Source organism: Olea europaea, unplaced genomic scaffold (genome assembly GCF_002742605.1).
Source record: "Olea europaea var. sylvestris unplaced genomic scaffold, O_europaea_v1 scaffold116, whole genome shotgun sequence".
NCBI classification, from domain to species: Eukaryota; Viridiplantae; Streptophyta; class Magnoliopsida; order Lamiales; family Oleaceae; genus Olea; species Olea europaea.
The window spans coordinates 661819-685850 of record NW_019229002.1 but is presented as its reverse complement, the minus strand read 5'-3'; the positions used below and the strand labels follow the sequence as shown (position 1 = coordinate 685850).

General features: G+C 33.5%; 2 protein-coding genes and 1 pseudogene across 2 annotated transcripts; 2 read left to right on the top strand and 1 right to left on the bottom strand.

Moving 5' to 3' along the window:
• The first annotated feature begins 1049 nt into the window (after nt 1-1049).
• Nucleotides 1050-1454, top strand: LOC111373766. Its single transcript, XM_022996330.1, has one exon. The coding sequence runs from the start codon at nt 1050-1052 to the stop codon at nt 1452-1454; it is 405 nt and encodes a 134-aa protein (XP_022852098.1).
• Nucleotides 1455-1534: 80 nt separating this feature from the next.
• LOC111373765 lies at nt 1535-2952 on the top strand. Its single transcript, XM_022996328.1, has 4 exons — nt 1535-2026; nt 2084-2141; nt 2210-2421; nt 2578-2952. The coding sequence occupies exons 1-4, from the start codon at nt 1535-1537 to the stop codon at nt 2950-2952; spliced, it is 1137 nt and encodes a 378-aa protein (XP_022852096.1).
• Nucleotides 2953-11618: 8666 nt separating this feature from the next.
• LOC111373739 lies at nt 11619-22826 on the bottom strand (annotated as a pseudogene).
• Nucleotides 22827-24032: the final 1206 nt, after the last annotated feature.

The following is a 24032-nucleotide window of genomic DNA, read 5'->3' as shown; positions in this document are numbered from 1 at the left end:
GCACGTTTTACAGAGAATGTAGGAAATTTTAAATATAAAGGCTGAATATGGAGGCAATTAGGATGAGGTTATTTGTTCACACTTTGAAAGATGAAGCATGGGAATGGCTTGAGACTTTACCACCTAGAAGTATAAATAGTTGGTTGAAACTTGTTCAAAAATTCACAATCGAATTCTTTCCACCTGCCCGAGTAGCCAACTCAAGCATGACATAACCACATTCCAACAATTTGAATTTGAAAGCTTTCATGAGGCATGGGAGAGGTTCAATTTCTGCCTATTTGTGGAGCAAATCACCTAAGCCTGAGTTACCCATTAATAGGTGGTGGTACAGCATCCACTGAGAAAGTGGCATATGCTCAAAACTTTCAACGCCAGGGATACAATCCTTACTCGCAAACTCATAACCCCAGTTGGCGAAATCATCCAAACTTGTCATATGGAAATAATCAAAATGTGCTCAACCCGAAACCACAAAAGAAGAAAGAAGGTTGGGAAGAGGCCATTGCTAATTTGGCAAACCATCAATTGCAATATCAAGAACGCAATGATGCATCCTTGAAAATTTTGAAACGTCAAGTTGGTCAAATTGCCAAACTTCTCTCCGAAAGGCAACAAGGGGTGTTGTCTAGCAACACCGAAACAAATCCAAGAGATAATGTGCAAGTTATTACCACTAGACGTGGGGTTCAATTGCCTGAAATCACGGTGACACGTCCTAAAGCTCAAACCGACAAAGGCACCCATTGAAGAAGAAGGGGTTATGAAAAAACCTAATGGAAAGGATGAATCAACCAGGGAAGATAAACCGAAGCCATTAACGTCAAAGGCTCCAACACCGATCAGGGCCTATGTGCCTTCAATTCCCTTCCCATAAAGGCTTCACAAACAGAAATTGGATGCTCAGTTTGAAATTTTTTTGGAGGTCTTCAAAAAACTATACATAAACATTCCATTTGCCGATGCATTAACTCAAATGCCAAGTTATGCCAAATTCATGAAGGGCATTCTTTCAAACAAAAAGAAAACTCAAAGAGCATGAGATAGTAATGCTAATGGAGGAGTGTGGTGCCACTCTTCAAAAGAAGCTACAATTGAAAATCAAAGATCCAGGGAGTTTTACTATTCCATGCACTATTGGAGATTTAAATTTTAGTAAAGCTTTATGGGATCTTGGTGCCAGCATTAATTTGATGCCTATGTCTATTTTCAGAAAGTTAGGATTGGGAGAAGCCAAAGCCACCACTGTATCATTACAATTGGCTGATCGATCAATTAAATATCCTCGAGATGTCATTGAGAATTTATTGGTCAAGGTGGACAAATTCATATTTCTAGCTGATTTCATAATTTTTGACATGGAAGAGGACCATGACATCCCTATCATTTTGGGACATTCATTTTTTGCCACCGGTCGAGCTTTGATGATGTGCAAAGGGGACAACTCATTCTAAGAATCCAAGATGAACAAGTTAGATTCAATATCTTGAAGGCATCAAGTATCCATCGGAATTCGATTCATGCCTTCGCGTGGATGTTGTATCCGTCTGAAGTTGAGCATATGGTACACTATTTGGAGGCTACACCTTCTCGGTCTTACAAAAGAAGGTCTTACAAGAGGGTACCAAATTATGAGGACTTGGAAAAGAGCTCTTCACCACCACTACCATTTCTTCAACAAGCACCTATACTTGATTTGAAGCCTCTTCCACCTCATTTGAGGTATGCTTATTTGGGAGAGTTATATACGCTTCTGATTATCATTGATAATTCCTTAAGTGAATTGGAGGAAGAAAAGTTACTTCGGGTGTTGATGGAACACAAGAAAGCCATTGGTTGGACTATTGTAGACATTCGGGAAATTAGTCCTTCACTATGCATGCACAAAATCCTTATGGAGGACGATTTTAAACCATCATCAGAGCATCAAAGATGGTTGAATCCTAATATGAAAGAAGTGGTAGGAGTCGAGGTGGTAAAGTGGCTTGATGCGAGTATTATTTACCTAATTTCTGATAGTGCATGGGTGAGTCCCGTTCAAGTAGTGCCAAAGACAAGAGCTGTCATGGTTGTGAAAAATTAGGATGATGAACTTATACCTACTGGACCCGTGACTGGTTGGAGGGTATGCATTGACTACTGTAAGCTCAACAAAGCTACAAGGAAGGATCACTTTCCTCTTCCTTTCATTGATCAAATGCTCAAGTAGTTAGCGGGGTATTCTCATTATTGCTTTTGGATGGGTATTCGGGCTATAATCAAATTCCAATAGCCCCGGAGGATCAAGAGAAAACTATATTCACGTGCTCATATGGTACATTTGTATATAGAAGGATGCCCTTTGGTCTTTCCGATGCCCCCACCAGTTTCCGAAGATATATGATGGCTATATTCTCCGACATGGTAGAGAAATGTATTGAGGTTTTCATGTATGCTTTTTCGATGTTTAGAGTCTCATTTGAGGGATGCTTGAAAAATTTGGATACGGTGTTGAAGAGATGTGAGGAGACCAATTTAGTACTTAATTGGATAAAATGTCATTTTATGGTTTAAGAAGGCATAGTTCTCGGCAATCAGATTTCATGCAAAGGGATAGAAGTTGACAAGGTAAAAATCCAAGTCATTGAGAAATTACCTCCACCAACCTCAGTAAAGGGGATAAGGAGCTTTTGGGTCATGTCGAATCTTATAAGAGGTTTATCAAGGACTTCTCGAAGATCACAAAGCCACTTTGCTCCTTACTTGAGAAGAATACTCCATTTGATTTCTCTCAAAGAGTGCCTCCATGCTTTCAACACTCTTAAAGAGAAGCTCATCACAACTTATATCATTGTAGCTTCGGATTGGAATTTACCATTTGAGCTTATGTACGATTCAAGAGATTATGCTGTTGGAGCAGTTTTTGGGCAAAGGAGAGATAAAATCTTGCATGTTACTTACTATGCTAGATGAACTTTGGCTGATGCTCAACTGAACTATGCCACTATTGAAAAAGAGATGCTCGCATTGGTATTTACATTTGATAAATTTTGATCTTACCTCATTGGGTCGAAAGTGATTGTTTACATAGACCACTCACCCTCAAGTATTTGCTAGCAAAAAAAGATGCCAAGCGTTGATTGATTAGATGGGTCCTTCTTCTACAAGAGTTTGAATTGGAAATTAGCGATAAAAAAACAGACCAAAAATGTTGTTGTAGAACAAATCGAAGAGTTGGTGGATGGGAAGATAAATGAGGTATTCTTCAATGAACGACTCTTTCAAATTATGCATCTTCTACAAGCCACCCATACACCGTCGTATGTGGACCATGTGAACTTTCTTGCTAGTGGCATTACTCCACCGGATATTTCTTACCAACAAAGGAAGAGGTTCTTCACCGACATCAAGCATTATTTTTGGGATGATCCTTTGTTGTTCGAACGGGGCCCAGATTAAATTATTTGGAGATGTATGTCGGAAGATAAATGGAGCAAATCCTTGAACAATGTCATTCCTCGCCCTATGGTGGTCACTTCGGGACCGTGAAAACCGCATCAAATGTACTTCAATCTGGTTTTATTGGTCCACATTATTCAAAGATGCTCACACTCTTGTCTCAAAGTGCAACAAATGCCAATGCAGTGGTAATATTTTCAATCGAATTGAAATGCCTTTGAATTCTATATTAGAGGTGGACATTTTTTATGTGTGAAGTATTGATTTCATGGGACATTTTCCTTTTTCATTCTCAGATCAATACATATTAGTGGCGGTTGATTATGTGTTAAAGTGGATAGAAGTGGTGTCTTTGCCCACTAATGATGCTCTGGTGGTAGTGAACTTTTTAAAGAAAAATATTTTCTCTCGCTATGGCACCCTCCAAGCCATCATTAGTGATGGAGGTAAATATTTTTGCAATCGCCTCTTCGACTCACTATTAACCAAATATGGAGTAAAGAATCGTGTGGCTACTCCCTATCATCCCCAAACTAGTGGCCAAGTTGAGATTTCGAATCGAGAATTGTAGAGGATTCTTGAATTAACGTTGAGTGCCTCTAGAAAAGATTGGTCCAAGAAATTGGATGATGCGTTATGGGCTTACCGCACCGCTTTCATTAACTCATTGGTATGTCTCTCTATCGCCTTTTGTTAGGAAAAGCTTGCCACCTTCTGGTCGAACTTGAGCATCAGGTTTATTGGGTAATAAAAGCTTTAAATTTTGATATTAAATTGGCCGGTGAGAAAAGATTGCTTTAATTGAATGAACTTGATAAACTCCACCTTGACTCTTATGAGAATGCTCGAATTTACAAAGAAAAGACAAAGAAATGGCATGATAAACACATTGTAAAGCGAGAGTTTTTTGTTGGGCAACATGTTCTTCTTTACAATTCTCTACTCCGATTGTTCCCCTAAAAGCTCCGCTCAAGATGGTCGGGTTCTTTCACCATCACTAAAATCTTTCCACATTGAGCAGTTAAACTTCATCATGAGGAAAAAAGAAACTTCAAGGTTAACGGGCAACGGTTGAAACCATAATTTGGAGATGATTTTTTAAAAGAGAAGTCCTCCATTCTTCTTGCCAGTCCGGAGTGAACAAGCCCAATAGTCGAGCTAAAGACTATAAGCAAGAGCTTGTTGGGAGGCAACCCAAATTTCTTATCCTTATACCTTTTGATGTTACTTGTGATTAATACTTTTGATATTGTATTTTTATTTAACACTCTTCTTTTGCAGGTCAAAATTTTTGAAGTCCTAGCTACCCATGGATCTCAACAAGTTTGGGGGTACACCGTACACCGAGTCTTGACCCAAAAAGTCATCCATAGCTTCCTTCAGCTAACACCTAATCGAGGAAGTTTCATCAACCTTCTTTTCTTATTTTATATTGTTTTTGTACCATTGAGGACAATGTGTAAGTTAAGTTCGGAGGTGCTGATGGGATAGTGTGCTTATATATTGTACTTATATTGGTATTAATATTTAAAGTGTTGGATAGCCTTGTTGGCTTTTGATGATTGGATGTGATGTTTAAAATTATTGTTAATTTATAATCTATGTCCAATCATGTTATTTGCCTTGATCTTGAAATTTGCTTGTCCATGTGAGATATTATACCACTTTGAGCACACTAGTCATGATTGGTCGTTGTCTAGATTTGGAAATGGTTGATTGATGGAGAAATTTTTGAATTGGTTGAACTAGGTTGTGAGTTGTGCATAAATTTTTGTCAATCATATATCCACATCTCTTTCACTTAACCATATTGTAAGATAAGTTTGGGGACGGTCGAGCCGGCGAAGGATATAATTTAGAAGTGTGTGATTCCATGCATGTTGAAAATATTTGTGTGGAGTGTCTTTTGCCAAGTATAAGCTATGCAATGACCATATGTTAGGAGTCTAAGTCCCATTTTTATTGCGCTTAAAAAAAACAAAAAAAAGTTATTAAACTTGTTGAATCTTGGGCCTTACTTCGCAGCCTTTTTGAGTTATTAAGTTCGTAGGGATATCTCAAAACCAGGTACCCTTTGGCCCAAACAACCGGGGAGTTATCTACCTAAAGCTCACTACAAGGGTCAAGAAGAATGTTTAAGGGAGTGAGGTAAAACATGGGATTTGGCTAAATAAAAAAAAATTGTTGTGCAATTGTATTTGATATTTCGGCTTAGATAACTAGTGGGTTTGAATTACTTAGTATAAGCTTGAATGTGGAAGCACTCATTAGTGGAGAATCATCACATGTCTAGATGTTGAAATTGCCGATTAGACCCAACCAAACTAGAGAGGGAAAAGAAATGAGTGATTGGATAGCTACCCTTATATTTTTACCAGGGAAAGGAAAAGAAATATCTATTTCAGTGTGTGAATCTCAAGAGCGAGAAATAAAATATTTGACCACAAAGGATTCGGACTGGAGCCAATTTGAAGATTTTGTTCGTCTTGATAATTGTTTCCAAATTTAGGTGATGATTAAAAGTGACTATGCACACAAATATACCGATCAAGTATTGGACAAGTTTACATTGTTTTTGGTAGCATGATTTGAAAGCATAGGTGTGAATTGATTACACAATTTTACACTCTCATTTATATTGATGGGCTATCTAATATTTTTGGTTCTTTGTATCTATTACATGATTATTTTAGGAGTTAATCTTGCTGGAGACGAATAAGAACTTAAGTTTGGGGTATTTGATAAGTGTGCTTCTACATACTTATTAGGCACTTTAACGAGCTAATTATTAATGAAATTGAGTGGATTCCTTTGTGTAATTATGGTGTTTGTAGGCAAAAAGTCCAAATTGGAGGAGAAAGGACCAAAAGTACACAAGAACATGACTTGGTGACTAGAGTATAAAGTGTTGAAAGTTTAGGGACCTATTGTTGCAATTTTGAAGGGCCAAAGTGATATGAAAATCAAATTTTGAGGACCAAGTTGTACATGATCAAAGTTGAGGGCCTTGTGTGCAATTAAATGGATGACTAAGTTGGAAAAAGAAATGAAGAAAGCCAGTGCTCACGCACAGGCTTACTATGGCGCTCGTGTGGAAGGTTCTTTGTGATCTCCTGAGGCTAAAAGCATCTAACGGTGCACAGGCGCCACAAATGCCCGTGCGCGCACGCCGCTTTCCAGCTGGGCAAATTTTGCCTATTTCGCATAAATTTCAGGACCTCTTTCACAATTTCACTTAATACGATTTTTGGCCATTTAAGTACTCACTTGTTGGTCACTTCTAGGGCAAGGCCCATAGGAGAACACTTTGAAAATTTTTCAAGGAGAGAAGAGGCAAGAAGAAGGGAGAATATCTGGCAAAATTTGGGAGTTTACAAGGAGTATTCAAGATTTCAATCCCTCATTTCTTCAAGAATATATTCAAAGGATGGTTTTCTTCCACTATCTTGTAGTTTTCTATTTTCACCTTCATTTTGTAATGGGTTCTCTCTTTATTTCATTTTTGTTCTTCTATTTTACAACGAGCTAAGTATTTAATGTCGAGATTTATGATCTAACTTGACCTAAGTTTGTTTATTTTCAATATTCATCATTTAATGCTTTAATTACTAAGTTATTGTGCATTTATTTTTCATCACGTCTGTGGCCAATATCTGATTGAATTTAGTGGTTTGTGCAACTATTGAGAGATTGTTGTGTTGTGCATTCTTGACCAAAATAATTAATGCCCTAGGTTGATTTAGGAGATAGAGACATACTCCAAACCCTAGGTGACCCATTGAGTTATTTTCATCACCATTTGAATGCGGTCGATTGGGTTTTTATTAACATAGAGATATAGTGAGTAAAACCAATTGATTATGGTTAATTGCACTCAAAAGAGGTAATTTTATGAACTTGAAAAATCGGGTCTAACAATGTAACAAGGTAATTTACATTTTCGATTTGTTGCAATATTAAAGAAATGATGGTTAAGTGATATCGTAAATCCCAACTCATTTATAAGTCAATTTTCCTTTTCTTTCATAATTGTTATTTTAATTGATCTTCAAATCTATTTTCCTTTCCTTTTCACATATGAAATCTAATTGTGTGTTTTCAATTCTTAAAATTGAGTCAACAATTGTCTAATAAAAAAAAAAACTCCTCGAGGGATCGATACTGGAACTCATAAGTCTACTTTATTACTTGAACACAATCATGCACTTATGGTATATAATTTTAGCAAACAATATCCCTAAGAGACATGGTCTTTACTTTCTTAAAGATAAACCCTTACTTGGCTTGACTGTTGCTGCATTAAATGAAAATTTCTCTCTTGCAAAACTATGGTATGAAAGACTTGGCCACATTAGTAAGAAAAGTTTAAAGGCTTTGCAAAATAGAGGAGTTTTTGGTAATCAAAATCTTGATGATATTGGTCACTGTGAACAATGGTGTGACAGGTAAACAAGTTAAGCTCCCTTTTCTACTTGGAATTCATAAATCAAAAGAAATACTTGAGCACTTGCAAGCTGATTTGTGGGGTCCTGCATCTGTGTGTACTCTATCTGGTTTTAGATATTATCTTTTGATCATTGATGATATTTCAAGAAAAATCTGGGTTTTCTTATTAAAAACTAAAGATGAAACTTATTCAGTTTTCAAAGATTGGATAACATAAATTGACAGCCAAATTGATAATAAGATAAAGATTTTGAGAACTGATGATGGTTTCGAGTTCTGCAATCATGAATTCAATAGTTTCTATAAAGAACATGGCATACAAAGACATCTCACAATCACCTATACACCTCAACTAAATGGCATAGCTGAAAGAATGAATATGACTTTGCTAAATAAAGTTAGATGTATGCTCTTGAGTTCTGGTTTGCCAAAAAATTTTTTGGGGTGAAGCTGTGAAAACTGCAGTATACCTTGTTAATAGAACTCCCATTAGTGCCTTAAACTTTGATGTTCCTGAATCTGTCTGGACTAAAAATTCTGTTGATTACTCTCACCTAAAAACTTTTTGGATATGCTACACATGCTCATCAAAACATTAGAAAATTAGAACCTGGATTACTTAAATGTGTTTTCTTAGATTATGGTGAAAAATTTTAAAGGGTACAAGTTGTGGGTTAAAGGTGAAAGAAGGTATAGGGTGATTATTAGGAGGGATGTAGTTTTGAATAAATCACTTATGTCTTATTTAGAAGGAAACCATAATAATTTCACTAGTGAGGGTGTTCAAATTGAGGTGGAGACTCCTCATGTTGAGGAAATAACACCTGCACCTGCTCTAATAGAAACTATTACTGCAGAAAGTGACACTTTAAGTGAAACTGAGAATAATCCAATCTCTGATTCTAATAATCTGATTGATAATCCTACTTTGCTCATTGATGAATATCAATTAACTAGAGATGGGGAAAGAAGGCAAATTAGACCACCAGCTAGATATGAAAGTAATGATTTTGTTTCTTTATTACCTATCAAGAACAATCTGATAATGAGCCTAACTCCTATGATGATGCTATTAATTGTAAAGATACTTAAAATTGGATAGCAGTTATGGAAGATGAAATGAGTTCACTTCCTAAAAATGAAACATGGAAATTAGTTGAAAAGTCTAAGGGTCAAAAGCTTGTAGATTGTAAATGGATTTATAAAATAAAAGAAGGAGAAGGGGGAAATGACAATGTAAGATAGAAAGCTAGATTGGTAGCCAAGAGATTTACACAAAAAGAAGGAATAGATTATAATGAAATATTTTCTCCTATTGTTAAGTATGCCACAATTAGATGTTCACTTGCTTTGGTTGCTCAATTTGACTGGAACTTGACCAGTTAGATATTAAAAATGCTTTCCTTTATGAAGACCTATAAGAAAAGATCTATATAAAATAGCTTGTTGGATTTATAAAGGAAAATTCTGAAAATGTTGTTTGTTTGTTAAAGAAATCATTATATGGCCTAAAACAAGCTCCTAGGCAGTGGTACAAAATATTTGATTCTTTTGTATTGAAACTTGGGTTTTAAAGGTCCATTATGATATATGTTTGTACTGTAAAGGAAAAGGAGGTAAACATTCTCTTTTATCTCATACTTTATATGGATGATATGTTACTTCCAAGTTGTGATAAATCTAAAATTGGGCATATCAAACAGTAACTTAAATCTCAAATTGATATGAAAGATCTTGAAAATGCTAAAAAGATCCTTGACATGTAATTTATAGAGATAAAGAGAAAAAAAAAAACATGTTATTTCTAAACCAGCATGATTACGTGGTTAAGATTTTGAAAAAAAAAATTAACATGTTTGATTGTAAACTTGTAACTTTACCTCTTACTAATCATTTTAAGCTTACGTCTGAATTTTGTCCCAAAACTGATGAAGAGTTCAATAGGACGTTAAAAATTCCTTATTCTAATGTGGTTGGATCTATCATATACTTGATTATGTGTACTAGACTTGATTTTACTTTTAGTATTAACATATTGAGTAGGTTTATGAATAATCCAGGAGAAGAACATTGGAATGCTTTAAAATGGTTGTCAAGATATTTAAATGGTACTTCTTTTCTGGTTCTTGTGTTTAAAATGAACAAAGAAGGGTAACTTTGAAGGGATTTATTGATTCTGACTTTGCTGGAAATAGGGATAATAGAAAATCAACTTCATCATATTTTTTTTGCTTATGTGGTACTGTAATTAGTTGGAAATCCCAATTACAAAAGATTGTGGCTTTATCGTCAACTGAAGCAGATTACATTGCTGCTTCTGTTGCTTTTAAAGAAGGTATTTGGTTAAGTGGTTTATTAAAAGAACTTGGATTTGTTCATAAAAATGCAACACTATATTCAGATAACCAAAGTGCCATACATCTAAGCAAGATCCCCATGTTTCATGATAGAACTAAACACATAGTTATTAAGTATAATTTCATTAGAGATATAATCTCAAAAGGAATTTTGAAAATTGGTGAAGTACCTACCTAATATAACTCCTCTGATTTGGGAACTAAGATAATACTGTTGAACAAATTTAAGAACCATTTGAAAGTATTATCTGTTGATGCTGTGTCATGATTTACAAGTACTTAGAGCAAATGAAAGATAGAAAGATATTGGCTCTTGGCTGCACTATGGTCTAAAAACTATGGTAGCAAGGTGGAGATTGTTGAGACTCAAACCCGATTGTGCTTCATAATTTTCAAGATTTAAAAACGCATCTTCTAAACACATCTTTATAAGTTGGAATGCACTAGATTGTGACATTGACTTGTTATCTACTGTTGGATGGAGGGTTTGATATCCGGTGATATATATACTTAGAAGACTATTCATTGGCCTTAGATTTTCGTCTTGTGTCCTTTCATGTGAGAGTTCAAAAGAGTTCCATTTCTCTTTGGGTGGCTAGGGTTTTTAGTTTCATTATTTTCTGTTAAACATCTCATTCAAAGATTGTTGTTTGATGTTTTATTCATATAATACTTATATTTTCTTGAGTGAAAATTTGTAAGAATGAGGGAGTTCTCATGTGTTGAGATATGAGAAAGTGATATGTTAGTTCTTGAGTGATTTAAGGCAGATCTATTGACTTCTTAAAGAGATAAGTCTATTCCCTTGTGTATTTTGTATTGGCTGAATATTGTAACCTTCGTTGTCGATTTTTGAGGCTTTTAGTGCAAACGAGCAATATCCATTCTTGATTGGATGTTCAACAGGGTCAGGTGTTTTAAAGAACACTGAACCTCTGGGGCTTCGACCAAAAAAATTCTGCTGTGTTCATTTTACTTTTTTGCAAGTTTAATTTCTATTTTGTTGTTGATCAACTATATCTTGCAACTAATTGTGTGGGCTTTTGGCCCCTTTCAATTATTTAGTCATCAAACGTACAGTTTACATGGCCAAAAGACAATAATAATGTATTGCAACAGCTGTGGAAGCCAAACAAGCTTAAAAATCCTCAGAATGATTTTTTTCTGCAATAGATAGATATAATAAGCTTACGAGAGATGATTAAAGTGTGTTTCAAATAGTAGTCAATATGAAGCCTGGATTCTAGGAGAACAAAAATTAAAAATATGTTCTGATTTCATGAATGAAATTTACTTCAAATGTTAACCTTTTTGTGTTCTAACGAGATGGAAAAAGCAAGTTAATAAAGAAACAAACCTCTTTACCTTATTCCACCTCAGTTATGCTCAAAAAATTTCAGTTTTGATCTTTTCGAGCCATGTTAGGACATCTTTCATATTGATCCTCTCATTGGGCAAATCAGTAGTGCATTCTATTGCTAGTCTCATGATTGATATAAAGCAGCCCTCTTTGGCTCAAATATTGTCTTCAATTGCATTCATTAGATCAACATCCACTATTTGCATTATTTCATCAGGAAATAATTCGAACACCCATCTCCTCATTGTGAACTCTCCAACAAACATATCATCTGTTGGCTTCTTTTTTGTAAATGTCTCCATCAGCATAATCCCACAGCTATAAACATCCGCCATAGCTTATATTAATCCTGTCGATCCATATTATACAAAGTTGGCATATTTGACCAAAATTATCTAGTGAAATGTTAAATGATAGTTAAGTAAATGAGAAACAATACCAGAACACTAATATACTGTTAGCATGCAAAACACTGGTGAATAATTACTTGTATAATATTTAACTATACATATGGAAGTAGTTGACAGAAACCATTTACCTGGAGCTATATATCCAATAGTGCCCAACGTCTTGGTCAACAAAATTCTCTGGTCTTCAGATAAAAGCTTGGCAATGCCAAAGTCAGCAACATGGGCAACCATTTCTTCATCTAAAAGTATGTTGCTAGGCTTCAAATCACAATGGACAATTGAATAGGGATTCCCATGATGTAGATACTCGAGTGCGGAAGCAACATCTATCATTATTTGCAACCTTTGAGATATATTTAGGAAATAGTTGCTCGAGAAAACCCATTTGGTAAGGTTTCCATTAGGCATATATTCGAGCACCAAGGCTTTAAGATGAAGGTTAGAGCAACTACTAATAACCTTAACAAGATTTCTGTGACGAATGTTGCATAGTATTTGGCACTCAGAATCAAAACTGTTGTTTGCTTCTTCCAAATCTAAATTAAACACCTTAATAGCAGCTATCATTCCATCTGAAAATACTCCTTTGTACAATGAACCAACACTGCCTTTGCCAATCAAATTCTCTTCACCAAATTTCCTTGTAGCATCAAGAACGTCATAATATGAAATCCTCTTGATGGTGACGGGGAAAGTAGACAGAGCTGGAAGAAGTGTTTTTCTGTTATAGCATTTTATTAAATATATCACGGTAATAGCCAGAACAAATATGACCAAAATCGATGGTAAAATATACTTCAAAACTATAGTTTTGTTTGATATTTTTGTTGTATTATCTTCGCATGGCTTGACCTTAAATTGAGATGCTCCACACAAGTCTCTGTTGCCCACGAAAATATCTGACTTGAAGTTCTTAAAAGGCCCTCTATTGGGAATTTCACCAATGAGTTCATTGAATGAAACATTGAAATTCTCAAGGTACTCAAGTTTCTCCATTGACTTGGGGATAACACCATCGAGTTTATTCGTCGATAAATCTAATATTTTCAATGAAATCAAATTACCAAACGATTTAGGTCTATGACCATGTAATCGATTGTTTGATAATGTTAGATTCTCCAAATTCTGAAGTTGTCCTATAGTGCTTGGAATATCACCTGAGAATTGATTTCCCGATAGAGATAACATAGTTATGTTCTTAAAGTTGCCAATTTTTGGTGCCAGTGACCCATTAAACAAATTATAAGCCAAACTCAAAATCAGAATTTCCTTGTCATTCCATAATGTTGATGGGATAGTGGAAGTCATTGAGTTGTAATCTAGATAAATTTCTCATAAAGTCATAAGATTTCCTAAACAATTTGGCAACTGTTGAGAAAGTTGATTATTTCCCAAATCAAGATAATATATATGTACCAAATCGCAAAGGTTGGCAAATATTGACCCTCGTAGTTTATTGAGACTGAGAATAAGCTTTTGCAATTTTCTTAATTGACCCAATGTGTCAGGAATTCTTCCAGTTAATTCATTGCCTCCAATGTCTAACTCAACCAAGTTGCTCAAATTACCAATTTCATTCGGAATGATACCTTTAACACCACAATGACCGACTTCAGAATTTTCAACAGACGTTGACAAATTACCTAAGGATTTTGGTAATATTCCGCGGAAAGGATTGTTTTCCATCCTTATGAATTTCAACTTCCTACAATTTTGCAATGAAATAAGAAAATCCAATTCAGGCACTGAAGGATCTTTTGTCAACTGATTAGTACCAAAATATAGAGACTCTAGGTTATGTAAATTCCCAAGATTCACTGGCACTTGTCCGCTGAAGAAGTTTTCACCAAGATCCAACTTAGTAAGCTTTGAAAAATTTGAAATAGAGGCAGGAATTTCTCCACTCAATTGATTGCCACTGAGTAAAAGACGTTCAAGATTAGGGAGACCATTGGCAATTGATGATGGAAGATTGCCAGATATACTATTACCAGCCAAAGAAAGTGTTTGTAACATGGAGAGGTTGAAGATGAATTCAGGTATTTGACCATGAAGATTGTTGTTATAAATGAGCAATTCCTTCCAATTTGATAAATTGCCAATTGTATGCGGAATTGTACCTGTATATTGGTGTTTTTCAACACAAATTAATGAATACCAAAAATACTAAAGAGTTGTAGATAGAATTAGATACCTGTTAAGATATTAGAACCCCAAGTATAGAGATTGAAGTGCTAATGAGTTTCCGATTTCATATGGAATGCTTCCTGTGAATACATTTTAGGATATTAAAAATTGAAATCAAAAGTAAAATATTTAAAACTTCATATCAACTAATAATACTGAAATTTTAAAGATTAAATATAATTAAAATATAGAATTCAAATATATTGTTAAAACAAGAGCGATACTATAATGACAAATGTATAAATTAATTTAGAATATTTATCATTTAATAAACAAGGTGATGCATGCAATAGGAACAATATACAATAATAAAGAATAACCTAAAATCATGTTAATTTTTCTAAGGTCCGTGAATTTAGAAAATCAATAATTAGTTGATCTAGAATCGAATGCAGAATAATTGATCTCAGTCGACAAATTATTAATTCCATTGAAAAGCATTTCATTTGAAAAATTTTAAAAGAAAAACTTTCACAATTTTTATAACGTTTTAATCAAAATACTCCAAAGTACAAAGCTCATCTTTGTAGCTAACAGAGAAACACTAAACCGTTAATCATAACTAAAATTACATCCTAAGTCCTCAAACTACCAAATTAAATAAATTAATCCAATTAAAAATGAAGAGATTATAAAATTGTGATTAAACATTATAATGAGGCTAGCTGTTGGCAGTATACATTTTGGATACATAGAATTTTATGTTTGTATTCCTAGTAATTATTAGGTGAATGGCATGTATGCTAAAAAACATTTGTCAAACGAGTGTAAAATGCCAAGGTGGTAACTTAAAAAGCACATCTAGGCATGAAAATGGACCTTGGTGCATGATCGCCGTACTTTATGATTTTTACGCCTAGCCCATTTAGGATCGTAAAAGCAGAAAGCTTGGTCTTGTCACTTGGCCGTGATTTACACTTTTTAAAATATTGAATTAAATATATAATATAAATGTAGATCTAGATATGAACCCATGAACCATTGCATCTCAAATCTATATATAGAAGTACTAATAGGTTTCCAATTTCATTCGGAAAATTTTGCATCAATCCATTTCAACATATAGAATTTGTTATGTAAGATGTTCAGTTAACATAGAATAGCTCTTATGGAAGAGAGGAACTACAACCTAATTTGAAGATGATGATTAAGTAACAATAAAGTGATTGTTGCTTGATATATTTATACTAATTTTTGAAAAATGCCATACATGCTGAAAAACATTTGTCAAAAGAGAGTAAAATGGCTAGGTAGTAGCCTATAGTTCATTTAGATTTTTCATCAGCATAAAATCTTTGTTATAGGTGACCATTTTAAATTTATAGTTTTTGTAACTTAAATTGCATCATAGGTCCTCAAACTTAATAATTTAAGAAAAAATCAATTAACATTGAAAATATTAACAAGTACTGACTAAAAATTATAATGACGCTCGTCGCGAGCAATATCCATCATTATCCCAATAATATTTGGTACTTTGGATTTGATGTAATTGTGTTGTATTTCTAATAATTATTTGGAAAATATCATGCATTTTGAATACATCTGTCAGCGGAATGTAATATGTGTAGGAGAAAACTTAATGATCATCAAATATTAAATTAACAAAACTAGATCTTATGAAAGAGAGGAAGTACCAACTAATTTGAAGTGGATGATTAAGTAACTATGAAGTTATTGTTGCATGATATATTTCTAATAGTTATTTAAAAAATGCCATACATGATGAAAAACAATTGTCAAAATAGTATAAAGTGACTAGCTTGTAGCATAACGGTCATTTAGATTTTTAATAAGTTTAGATATCTTTGTTAAAGGTGACCATTTGAATTTAGAGTTTTCATAACTAAATTGCATCCTAGGTCCTCAAATTAAAAAAAAACAAATTAAATTAATATTGAAAAGATTAGCAAGTACTAACTAAACATTATAATGAGGCTAGCCACTAGCAGCATCCATTTTTATCCCAATATTATTGGGTACTTTGGATTTGATGTAGTTACGTTGTATTTATATTAGCTATTGGGAAATTACCATATGTTTCAAAAACATTGATCAAAAGAGTGTAAAATGCATAAGTGGGAACCTAAAGTTCATCAAGTGTTATATTAACACTCAAAAAGATCTTATGAAAGACTAATTTGAAGTTGATTATTAAGTAACTATTAGGTATTGTTGTATGATATATTTTTAATAATTATTTGATAAATGCCCTAAATGCTGAAAACGTGTCTAAAGAGTTGAAAATGTGTAGGTCTAAGCTTAAAGTTCATTTAGATTTTTCATCACTACAAAAATCCTTTACAAAGTTGACTATTTTAAATTTAGAGTTTTCGTAAGCGAAACTGCTCCCTAGGTCCTCAATCTAAGAAACCAAAAATAAAAAAGTAAATTCAAATAATATTTAAAGTATTAGTGATTACTAACTAAGCAGTATAATGATTAGTAGCATACATCTTCATCTCAAGTTCATTAGTTACTTTGGATTTGATGTAATTATGCTATATTTCTAATATCTATTTGGAAAATACCATACATTTTGAAAAACATTTGTCAAAAGAGCATAAAATGAATATTTGGAAACCTAAAGTTCATTAGATGTTAAATTAATACAAAATAGATCTTATGAAAGAGGGAAAGTCCAACTAATTTGAAATCAATGATTAAGTGGCTATGAAGTTATTGTGGAACAACTTGTAAAATAATTAAGCGGTAACCCATAATTCATATAGACTTTCAATCCTCGTAAAAAATTCTTTGTTATAGATGACAAATTTAACTTCGAAGTTTTCACAACTGAAATTGCATCCTAGGTCCACAAACTAAGAAAAATAAAAAAAATTCAATTATTATTGAAAAGGTTAGCAAGTACTAACAAAAACATTATAATGAGACTAGCCGCTAGTATTATCCATCTTCATCTCAAGCATACTGGGTAATTTGGATTCGAAGTAATTATGCTCTGTTTTTTATAATTATGGGAAATTGCCATATATTTTGAAAACAATTTGTCAAGAGTGTAAAATGCATAGGTGGAAACCTAAACTTCATCAAATGTTAAATTAACACAAAATAGATCTTACGGAAGAGGGAGAGTACCAACTAATTTGAAGTTGATGATTAAGTAACTATGAAGTTATTGTCGCATAATATATTTCAATAATTATTTGAAAAATGTCAAACATGCTGAAAATTATTTGTCAAAAGATTGTAAAATGACTAAGAGATAGCCTAAAGTTCATCTAGATTCCCACAACATAAAAATCTTTGTTAAAGTTGACCATTCTAAATTTAAAGCTTCCGTAACTGATATTGCATCCTAGATCCTAAAACTAAGAAACTAAAAAAAAAAAAATTCAATCCAATTATTATCGAAAAGTTTAGGAAGTATAATCATATTGGGTACTTAGGATTTGAGTGATTATGCTGTGTTTCTAATAATTATTTGATGAGTACCCCGTAATTTGAAAAACATTTGCCAAAAGAGTGTAAAATGCATAGGTGGAAAGCTAAATTTCAGTTAGATTTTCCACCAGCATAAAAATCTTTACTATACGTGACAATTTTAAACTTAAAGTTTTGCTATAAATCTTTGTCAAGATACTAAATAAACAAATTGAATAGATTTAATTTGTGTCTTTAAAATGTGCATCTAAGCACAACTTTGAGCCTTGCCACCAAGCCATGCATTACGCTTTTATATGCCTGCCCATTTAGGCTCGTAAAAGCTAGAAGGATATCCTTGACGTCTTGGCAAGCTTTATGATTTTTAAAACACGTGATTTGATATATAATATAAGTTTAGGAGATGTATTTACATACCACTCAAGCTATTGACCCACAAATTTAGATATTTAATTGTTGATAGGTTTCCAATTTCATTTGGAATATTTCCATGTCAATCCATTTGGACATATATATATTTTAAAATATCAAATGGTAAATTAATACAAATTAGATCTAATGACAGAGAAGTATGCACTAATTTGAATTCGATAATTAAGTAGCCACGGAGTTACCGTTGCATGATGTGTCTCTAATAAATATTTGGAAGATGGCATAAATGTAATTCAATGAAAAACTTCTGTCAAATAGAGTGTAAAATACCCAGGTGGCAACTTGAAGTTCATTTTGATTTTCCATCAACATCAAAATCTTTGATGTATATGAAAATTTTAAATTTGGAATCTAGATATAAATCTTTTTCATGAAACTAAATAAACAAATCAAATGGATTTACTCAGTGTCTTAAAAAGTGCATTTAGGTACGAAGTAGGCCTATCACCTAGCCACACAGTACGCTTTTGTATGCCTAGGCCTTTTTGGCTAGTAACACTCCGAAGCTTAACCTTGATCTCTAGTCACATTTTACTCTTTTTAGAACATTAAATTTAATACATATAATTTTGAAGATCTAGTTACGTACCAGTGAAATTGTTGGTCCCCAAATCTAGATATACAAGCGATAATGGATTTTGAATTTCATTTGGAATATTTTTTGTCAATCCATTTAAACATATTGAATTTAAAACATCAAATGTTAAATCAACACAAAATAGATCTAATGAAAGAAGAGAAGTACTAACTAATTTTAATTCGATAATGATGTATCTATGAAGTTATTGTTACGTGGTTTATTTCTAATAATTATTTGGAAAGTGCATGCATGCTAAAAAACATTTGTCAAAAAGTGTAAAATATGTATGTGGTAACCTAAATTTCATTAAGATTTTCCATCAACAATAAAATCTTTGTTTTATATGGAAATTTAAATTCTAAAAAGATCATCCATGCGTGAATCTGGACCTTAACCTGATGCAAACATCACCCTTTTGTTACTATTGGATAGTTTATTTTATTTTATTTAGAGTTGGATTTGTATTAATGGGCTGGCCCAAGCCTTTAACTTTAGGTTTGTTGGTCTGTTTATTTATCTAGTTTGTAATTGAAAACAAAACTTAGTTGACGAATGAAATGAATTAAGATTGGCTTTCCCCACATTCTCCCCTGATTCTTCCCCTCTCCTAGTCGTCTTCTTCTACTTTTTATTCTTTTGCTGTCTTCTTCTTCTGCCCTTGTTACATATACACAAACCAATTTGCTGCAACTCGTCATCCTCTTCATGTCAAATACAATAGCTTATTACCAAAATTCCATAGACCACCACTCTCGTTATTACGCACGGCCATAAACAAATCCGTTGCCGCCAAACCGATTCCTATCATCTTTCCAAACCAGCCCCCATCTTCATCCATTACAAAAAATAAAAAATAATAAAAAAATAAAAACACCAACCACCAAGCCCACTTTCCAAACCTCTAATCAAAAGACAATAACCGCCCGCAACTTCCAATAAACCGCACAGTTAATCCAACATTACGATTGGCCGAATAGATACATTACCCATACATAACACATGGCCCAATAATAACGCTAACCGGGCCCAAATTAAATATTGTTCCCTTCTGTTCCATGCACCAGCCATCTGCTCTACAACTAGTCACCACGGCCTCCATTCGTTGCCTCCAAACCCTTCCCAACCTCCCAAGTTTCATCTTCTGTACACAGCATCAACAATCCACCCATGTACCCCTTGTCTTCATCCAACCACCGTCCACAGTAAAATCACGACCCTAAATTCACGATCACTATTTGCCATAATACATGCCCAGTCATCTATCCACTATATATACTCAACTCCCAGTGTGCATCGATTAAAATTTTAGGTTGTTATTCTAGTTTTTATTTTTACCTAAAATCATGTTATTGGATCCATTAACGTCGTTAAATTCCACTTTTATCTCACTTATTTTACGTGATTAGGTTTTTATTAGTATTTGATTGCTGCTTTGTTATTTCACATATATCGATATTTTCTTGCCATATTTGAATTTATTTAATCCCAAAATTAAAAAATAAAATAACAAATACTCAAGTTGTTATTTTCCATAGCTTGCATTGATTGTTCATTGATCTCTCCACTGAAGTCATTTAGCTGCAATACATAGCATGCAGTTGTGCAGTGGCCGTCTTATCACTTTTAGTGTCATTGCCTTAAACCTCTCACAATTTGATGCACTCGCTCGACAAATATCAGCTATCCAATTCCAAATAACTGCTACTCTTTAAGATAGTAGGGGCATAATTGCTAGTTTGAATAATTTTAAGCAATTTCCTCATTCGACTGACATTGATAATTATGAAGTGTCCCACAATAGACAATATCATTATTGACAAGGTAATCAAAAAGTATTTTCGGCACGGTCATAGGAATGGGGATCAGGTTCATGAGCGAGAACGAGGTAATGACTGTCACGATACTCATTCTCTTCCTCGTCATACGGAGCATTTCTTTAGAGACATTAAATTAGATACCATCATAAAATTTTTACCCAATAAGATATCCTTACACAAGGGAATCAGCTAGTGACTAAGCATATTGCTCACTTTGAAGAATTTCGCATGAAATGTCATATCATTGAAGATGAGGCCCTGACTTTGAGCAGATTTAAAAAAGTCTAAGAGATGATCTTAGGCGTCAGCTTTTCCTTTAGGGAGTCACTACTCTTGGTCACGGCTATTCTTTAGCTCAAGATTATGAGTTGATTATTGGTATTCCATATGAAATGCATGGTGCCAACCGTGCATCGATCTCATTAGCGCCACCCCCTCCTAAGTCTATCAGAAGACCTTCCCCGTCTACTATTCCTCATGTGTTGGAAAATCAGGGTAAAATTCCTGAAATTCCAAGGACTTCTTCTCACTTACAGTTCTTCAACTATAAGGACGTTGGCCATATCTCTTCCAAATGTCCTAGTCATGTATTAGTTATTGAAGCACAAAAGAATGTAATAGATGAACCATTAGAAAATCTAGCCTATAAACCTAAACTTGAAGATTTTGATGACTTGGATGATAGTGAGCACATGTCCCTAGGTGGTATTCGGACTCTTTCAAAGAAACTAGATATTTACCCATTGTTTCCAACATCTCTCGATTACGTGTTGTATGTCGTACTCTTACCCAACCCAAAGAGGCCGATCATTTTACTAGTCACTTCTGAAGAACCCTATTGCTTATTTTTAGCACTAAATTGAAATTCTCCACTCCAGACCACCCTTATATTGATGGTTAAACTAATGTTGCTAACCAAACTCTTGGCAATTTCTTAAAGTGTCTAGTCCTTAAAAAATCTTAGGAATTGGGGTTTGATCCTCCCTTCAATTCAACTGCATATGACAATTCTGTTAACCATTCTCCAGGTCCGAGTCCCTGTGTAGTCATTAATGTTATACGTCTAGGAGGCCTTTAGACCTTATTCCTATGTTCCAACATGCTAGTGTGTCCACGTCAACTAAGGTATCCAAATAATTTTCATGACTTGCACATTGAGAGCAATAAACAACTTGAAGCAAGTAATGCATCATATACTTCAAGCTGATTTGCATAAATGACATACTGAATTTAATGCTGGGGATTATGTTATATTGCAAGCTTGTGTTGGCCATTTAAAAATTTTAAAGCATATTTGTCCAAATACATATATCATTGACCCTTCATCACATTTTGGCCATTACTCTATTTTAAACATTAAGGACTTTGTTACTTACAAAGGCTACTTTAATCCCTTTAATGATCATTTTCTATCGCAACCTGGAAGTTCCCACACTAAATATTTTGCTAAGTATACTCCAATACCAGCTATTACAGCACACAACAATAAAATTAATATTATTTTAGATGAACATATTGTGTTGACTAATGATGGAAAGATTTAGTGCTTCTTCGTTCGTTGGGTAGATCAACTTGAGTTTGACTGTACATGGAGTCCCCGAACGAAACTCCAGCAGTTTAATCCAGATTTATTGGAGCTTTATTGTTGTCAGTAGGATTTTCCTTTGTCCCTGTCACATTGATTACATCATATTATTGGGGATAAGATGCAATTTTCATTGTTATCAATGATGGAGTTTTGATATTTGGTTCTTAAGAAAGATCGTCCCCATGGCATGAGTATATCACCTTGCTTATGATTAGCAGCTCGACTGCAACCATTTGTAATTTGTCCACTCGACAGAGTCAAGTTTTTTCCACTTCGAGAGATTTTGTTATTATTGGATTGTTTATTGTATTTTATTTAGAGTTGGTTTGTGTTAATGGGCTTGACCAAGTCCTTAGCTTCAAGTTTGATGGTTTGTCTATTTATATGGTTTGTAATTGAAAATAAAACTTAGTTGATGAATGAAATGAATTAAGATTGGCTTTGCCCACAATCTCCCCTTTCCCCTGATTCTTCCCCTCTCGTGGTCGTCTTCTTCTTCCGCTGCCTTCTTCTTTTGATTTCTTCTTCTTCTTCTCTGCCCTTCTTGCTACAATTCTAAGTCCTACTGAAAAATCTATCTATCCTACGTCATGACGCCTATCAACAATATATGTTTTTAATGCCTAGCACATTTAGAGTTGTAAAAGCTCGCATTTTAGAATATTGAAATTAATAAATAAAATAAGTTTAGGAGATCAAGTTATGTACCATTGAAATCGTTGTTCGCCAAATCTAAATCTACAAGTGCTGATAGGTATCCAATTTCATTTGGAATATTTCCTGTCAATCCATTTAAATATATAAATTTTAAAATATCAAATATTCAATTAGTACATAATAGATCTGATTAATGAGAAGTACCAAATAATTTAAAGTTGATAATTAGCTGCTGATAGGTTTCAAATTTTATTATGGATATTTCCTTTCTACCCATTTAAACATATAGATTTTAAAATATCAAATGTTAAACGAACACAAAATAGAACTATTGAAATAGAAGAGAACACAAAATAGAACTCTTGAAATAGAAGTAGTACAAACTAACTTGATTTTGATGTGAAGAACAAACAAAGTTGTCGTTGCATGATGTATTCCTATTAATTATTTGGGAGATACCATATTTTTGGAAAATAATTTGTCAAAAGAGTATAATATGTGAAGGTGGAAACCTAAAGTTCATCAAATCTTAAATTAACACAAAATAAATCTTATAGTAGAGGGGAGTGCCAACTAATTTGAAGTTGACGATTAAGTAACTATGAAGGTATTGTTGAATGATATATTTCTAATAATTATTTGAAAAATGTCATACATACTAAAAATTATTTGTAAAAAGATTGTAAAGGCTAAGAGATAGCCTAAAGTTCATTTAGATTCCCATCGATAACCATTTTAAATTTAAAGTTTTCGTAACTGATATTGCACCCTAGATTCTAAAACTAAGCAATTAAAAATTAAAAAAATCAATTCAATAAATATTGAAAAGTTTAGGAAGTATAATCATATTGGGTACTCAGGATTTGAGGTGATTATGCTGTGTTTCCAATAATTATTTGATAAGCACCACACAATTCGAGAAACGCTTTGCCAAAAGAGTGTAAAATGCATAGGTTGAAACCCAAAGTTCAATTAGATTTTCCACCGGTACAAAAATCTTTGCCAACTGAATACGAAATTGTACCTGTATTGTTGTGTTTGTCAACACAAAATAATGAATACCAAAAGTACTAATGAGTTGTAGATAGGTACTTGTTAAGATAATAGAATCCAAGTATAAATAATGAAGTGCTAATGAGTTTCCGATTTCATATGGAACGCTTATCGTGAATACATTTTAGGATATTAAAAATTGAAATCAAAAGTAAAATATTTAAAATTTCACATCAACTAATAATACTGAAATTTGGAAAGACTAAATATTATCAAAATATATAATTCAAATATATTATTAAAATAAGAATGACAATAGAATGACAAATGTATAAATTAATTTTGAATATTTAATTATGTAG